This window comes from Vombatus ursinus, unplaced genomic scaffold (assembly GCF_900497805.2).
Source record: "Vombatus ursinus unplaced genomic scaffold, bare-nosed wombat genome assembly UNPS02013931.1, whole genome shotgun sequence".
NCBI classification, from domain to species: Eukaryota; Metazoa; Chordata; class Mammalia; order Diprotodontia; family Vombatidae; genus Vombatus; species Vombatus ursinus.
In genome coordinates, this window is record NW_020953709.1 from 1906971 (window position 1) to 1912970 (window position 6000).

At 47.9% G+C, this 6000-nt stretch overlaps 1 protein-coding gene across 8 annotated transcripts in view; it reads right to left on the minus strand.

Annotated features, from left to right (window-relative positions):
- CD6 (CD6 molecule) overlaps positions 1-5700 on the minus strand; it is a 45215-nt gene extending 39515 nt beyond the window's left edge. For 4 of the 8 annotated variants that reach the window (XM_027858834.1, XM_027858829.1, XM_027858830.1 and 1 more), the window contains exon 1: positions 5491-5700. In XM_027858834.1, the coding sequence (XP_027714635.1) occupies positions 5491-5560 (70 nt within the window). In that variant the 5' untranslated portion in view covers positions 5561-5700. The remainder of the gene's footprint in view (positions 1-5490) is intronic. The other 4 variants (XM_027858833.1, XM_027858832.1, XM_027858831.1 and 1 more) reach the window with 1 other exon arrangement.
- Between the last annotated feature and the right edge of the window lie 300 nt (positions 5701-6000).

The window sequence follows — 6000 nt, forward strand, 5'->3', positions numbered from 1 at the left end:
ACGCTACCTACCTCGCGATAGAAAAGTGAATAGAATCAAGGTTCAGAATGAGGCATACATTTCTGGACATGACCAATGCAGGAAACTCATGTCATTTATCCTTGCACTTTTGTTACAAGGTTTCTATTTTTGTTTTTGTTTTTGTTTTTGTTTTTAATTTTTAATGCAGAGAAGTAGAAGGGAAAGAAAATGAACTTGTATATGTCATTGAACAAATCAAATCAAATCAATATTCAATATTCTATATACTGAGGTCAGTTCCATCTTGGACATTCTATACTCTAGGACCCCAGCCTAGATATCACTTCCAACTGTCCCACTATCCCCACCCCGGTCTCAGAGATGTGGGAGTGAAAGAAATACGTTGGTCCAAAAGGAAATATTTGGAGCTCAATTCACAGCAATTCTCTCATTTTGCTCTAGGGAAGCAGGGATGAGATTATCAGAGTTGGGGAGGTATCTACAGAGCCAACTCTACCCTCTCTTGCCAGACAATTCACCTGGACCTTTAGAGTTCACGATGGCTCAGGAACCCTTGCCAGAAAATACGATTTCTGACACTATTTGCCCTATAAATAATATATTTTTTTCATAGACGGCCCAACGTCCCATGGAGTGGGAACAAGGTAACTTTAATTCCATTGATGGGATATTTCTTTCTTTTCATGAATGAATGAATGAATGAATTTTTCATTTTCAACATTGTTTTTATGAAATTTTGAGTTCTAAATTCCACCCCCCTCCACTCCCCTCTCCCCAAGATGGCATACAATCTGGCATAGGCTATACATGTATGATCATATTAAACATATTTTCACATTAGTCATGTTGTGAAAGAAGAATCAGAACAAAAGGGAAAAACCATGAGAAAGAAAAAACAAAAATCACAAAAGAAAGAGCAAATCATCTGCTTCGATCTGCACTCAGACTCCATAGTTCTTTCCCTGAATGTGGACAGCTTTTTCCATCATGAGTCTTTTGGAGCTGTCTTAGACCCTTGCATTGCTCACAAGAGCTAAGTCTAACAAAGTGGGTCATCACACAATGGCGCTGTTACTCTGTACAGTGTTCTCATGGGATCTTTCACGATGCCCAAATTTGTGTCAAGTATGGAGAATCTAGATGCTCTTACCCTCGCCTTTCTCTCCACAATGAACCTAGATTTAACTGCCCGCTCACACAAGGTCCTCAGGTCCATCAAGCTCTGGGGGTGCCTGGTCATAAGGTTAAGTTTCAGAGGTGACAAAGCTACTGCCGTTTCCTTCCCAGTCACCTCAGATACCCACCAGACGTGGGGAGCACCTCTAGGGCCAGCAGGCAAAGGCCTGGCAGCTTTCTGGGCTCAGAATTCAATCAGGAGACTTACAAACCTGGGGGAAATCTCCGGGCAGATGGCATAGAGTGGGCTGAAACTCAGGCTTCAAATTCTACCTGACCGAGCCCTAAACTAGCCACGTGAGCTCAGGCTACTCCCTTAACCTCTCTGAGCCTCAGTTTCTTCATTTGTAAAATTGGGGGAAGTATGATAATCTTGCATAGGAGCAGGTAGGAGGGATTGTAAAGGAAAAAGCAGAAGCTTTCATTCCATGTGACAAGGTCTGCACCAAACACTTCCTGCCCAACAAGTCCCAATCACCGTCCTCATTAATGATTATTTTTTTGCCATTCATCACTCAAGGTTGCTTTATTATTATAGCAACGTATCTGTGAAGTCCTCCACAGCCCTCCTGTCTGCCAGTGTTAACCCCAGCACAGCTCTAGCCAGGAAGAGGCTACATCTTCTCCCCAGCTGTCAGAGAAACTGAGGTACAATAACAGTAACAACACATATTTCTATATCGCTTTGAGGCTTACAAAACACTTTCCTTACAACAGCCTTATAAGGCAAGGAAGGCAAATATTTTCGGCTCCTCTCCATTTTACAGGTGAGGAAACTGAAGCTCAGAGAGGGTGAGTGGTTTAGCTCAGGTCCCGTAAGTAGTTAAGGAGACAAGTTAGTCCTGGGTGGTCCCAGTACCAGAGATTCATTCACCTGTGAGCCTTCTCAGAGAGAAGCCTGATCACTCCTTCTCATCGCTACCTCATCACTCAGCTATGATCTCCTCTCACCCCATCCCCATTTGAAAATTAAAATTCAACCCACTCGTTTTGAGTGTCTGCTAAACAAGGCCAGGAGGTAGGTGGTACCCGGGATACGAGATGCATAAGAAAGCTCGATCCTCCAGGGCAAAAATACAAATTCAAAATAGAGACCATATGAGTCCAGGCAGGAAAGAGACATGTCCCCTGGGGGCCAAGGCCTGCTGAGTGGAAAGATGGGGAGTGAATGGTTGGGGGAGAGTGGAGTAATGGAGGACAGAAAGCAGATGACAGCTTCTTAAAGAGCTAGCAAAGACTGAGGTCGGGGATCCTAGGGCTTGGTTACAAATGGTACTACCCAACTCGATGCAACACGCCTTTACTGAGTGCCTACTATGCCCTAGGCCCCAAAGGCAGAAGAATCCTGGCCTTCAAGGGGCTTATAGTCAACTGGGTGGGTGGATTTTGGGGAAGCAATGCACAAATAGATAAATAAATACAAAAATATATATATCATGGAAATAGAAAGTCATTTCAGTACAGAGGGGATGGGGCAACAGGAGAATGTTTGTGCCTAGAAGGCTTCCTGGGGGATGTGGAATGGAGCCAGAGATTCCAGGAGATTTGGGGGAGTAGGGAAAGCCCTACAGGTGTGGGGAGCAGACTGCAAAGGCCAGGAGGGGGGAGATAGAGTGTGGCAGCTGCAAGGCCTGGGGCCTAGGTGGGTCCTAATAAACGCTCATTAGATTGGACCAGTTTGGGTTGGCCCCTCTATGCCCCCTAACCCAGCGAGGGGGCTGATCAGCCTGTATTAGACAGCCTGGACAGTGTTTTATCATGGAAGTTGCTTCTTCCTAATATGTCATGGAATGGCTGGGAGCTGTTTTCTCTTTTAGTTTTGTTTTCTGTAACCCTGTATACGCTGGAGGGGCTTCAGACCCGGCTCCCGCAGAGAAGCCTGAATCCCCCATTCCTCCCTAGCTGGTGCCTCTCTGTTCCTGCTCCCTCTGGACACATGCTGGGGATGTTTCTACTCCAATCTTGTTACACAGGCGTGCACACACACACACACACACACACACACACACACACAATTGGCTCCTATCACAAGATACACCTTCTACCTTTTTTTCTCACTCAGAGCCCTCTGTCCCTACTTCCACCCAAAGTGAAGACACGTAGTTGGCAAAAACAAACCCCAGGCCTGCAGATTGGATCTGCCCTGTCTGCCTCCATCCTGCTATGAATGCTGGTCCCTGCTAAGAACAGACTCTTTCTCTCTGCCCACTCCGTAAGGGTCACCAAATCCATTAAGCTATCACTTAAAGCAGGGGCCCAGAAGGACTGTCTTAGAATATTTCCGAGGCATTTGTCTTGTATTGTGGGAGAAGCAGCGAGCAGGAGGGGCGAGGCAGGATCAGCAGTAACTGGAGAGGCCCCAGATCTTACCGGGTCAGTGTCCCGGCTCTGAGATTTGCCACTCGGTACCCCTGTGATCCTAGGGCTCAGGCAGGATAAGTCCCCTCACATGCTAGAAGGGTCTAGAGGACTTCTTGACTCCATTTTATAGAGGAAGAAATTGAGGCAGAGAAATGGAGGAGCCTACTTAAGGTCATGAGCCAAAAAAGTGGCAGAGCCAGGATTCCAACCCAAGGCTTTTGACTCTGCTCTGGGCCCCCACGCCATGCTGCCTCTCCATCTTGAAGTCCCCCTCTCCCCGAGGCCCTCCATTGTCTCTTTCAGAAAGGAGGAGCAAAGAGAGACCTACATCTTCCAGCCAGAGAATTTTAGATCCTATCCTTATAATTTAGGCCCTGTGTGACGCAGGCTCTCCCGAACCTCATTAACAGCCCTGAAAATGGTGGATTTAAAGTGGACAAGGGTTCCCAACCTTTCAGCGGTCAACCCACGGCCAACCGTAGTCTACAGTCTATCTATAATCAGAAGGACCCTTCACCTTTTGTCCTTTTGTATTTTCTCTATCGGCAGGCACTAAAAGTACACCTAACATTCAGTGGGGGCTCATGAAATTTTTTGAAATTAAAAAGAGGTCCTCATACACGGAAAGGGCGAGCACCATTAGGCTAGAGATGACCACTAGGGTCATACAATCAGTTACCAAGTATTTCTTAGGCACCTACCCTGGGCCAGGCCTGCGCTACAAGCTAAGGATGCAAAGACAAAACTAAAACAGTCCCTGCCCTCAAGAAGCTTCTGTTCCAACATAGGAGACAACAGATACATATACGAACATATATATGGAGAAGAAAGATAAAGAGAACAAATGTTATCCAAAAAAAAGATAATATATTCTCGGCTAAGGTAAAAAGAATTGTGTAAACCTTCAAGAGGGCCATCATTGTTAGCATTTTTACTATTACTACTATTGCTATTGTTGTTACTAGTATTTTTGGACCACCTCCCAGCTCTGAGCCACAGCGTCTGTGCCACCCTCCCTGGACAGGCCAGCCAAGGGAAGCCCTTGGTACTGCTCTCTCCTCTCCCAGGTTTCTCTCTCCCTTGCCTTTTTTTCAATATTTCCCTTCTTTCAAATGTCACCTTCTGTACAGCTAGGTCTAACAATAATAATAATAATAATAAGCAGGGAGCTTCCTCCCATGGAAAAGGGGCAGGACAAGAGTGAGGGACTGGGAGGTATTGAGGGAGGATAGGGCAAGGTGTTGTCTGCCTGCTTCAGCTCAGGGACGGTGATGGAGCCCAACCCAGAAAACTTGTGTTGCCTGACAACCGATCCGGCCCCCAAGAAGAGCAAAAGCAAGGGGCAGGCACCCTCCTCAGGTAGGCAAATGAATCTTTTCCACACCAAAAGATAAATTATCATTCCCTTCTAGGCCCCAAGGTGGCCAGGTTAAATTCAGACTAGAGCTATTCCTAAGAGGGGCAGGATAAGGGAAAGTCATTTTTTCCTGTCTCTTCCTCTTCCCTAAGAAAGTCTGCCTTGGGTCTCGGACTTATCCTGGGGGAGTCCCCGGCCCTTGCCGTGAGCAGGTGGCCCCTTGGTGCTAAGTTGCTGAGGGTCAGCAGTGGGGATGGGGCGTCTGCCAGCCCATGACTGATCTGGAACCCCCCCACGGTCCAGCTCCCATTAGGACTTTGCCCGACCTTTCTTCTCCCTGGAGTAGAATGTCACTTCCCAAGAGAACGTACAAAACCCGCCGAAGAGGGAAGTTAGCCACACAGGAGTCTCGAAGCCTCCCTTCTCCCCAGGTCCCTCACAGTGGGGCAGAGGACAGGCTGCGCTGTGACCATCTAAGGTGGCTGCTGTCCTAGGACGCTCGACAAACCAGCCCCGTTGTCTTATCCTCTGAGAGTCACGAGCAAGGGCACACACAACTTTGGAGCATGAGGTGATGGGCGCAAAGGGAGAGAAAACCCAGGAGAATTGGGTACCTGAGATAGCAGCTGTCAGGCAACCAATGACGGCGATGAGAAGCAGCATGTCTGGTCGCAGCTCAGTCATCCACACAGGCCGGAAAGATGAACCATCCTGAGGAGCGATGAGCCCTTTCCTTCCTTCCTCTCCTCGTTTTCCCTTCTTTCTCTCCTTCACTCTCTCTGTCACTCTCTTCCTCTTTTTCCGTAGTTGCTCGCTCACTCACTCTCTGCCTCAGTCTCTTTCTCATGCCTCTCGCTCTCTGGCTTGTGGTTTTGGTCTCCAGGAAGCTGGGTTGGTGACATACGGGAACCCCCAAGCTGCACTGCGCAGCTGCCCCAGAGACCCAAGTGATTTGAGCTGCTCCAAGAGGCAGAGGCCAGGATGGTGCAAGGGGAGAGAGACCCAGGGGAAAAGGAAATATCCGAGTGGGGGGGGGGACAGAAGGAGATGGGTCCAGATCCTGCCTCTGCTCCTTACTTGTCAACATTCAACAGGCGTGGGTTAAATGCTTCTTATGGGCCACG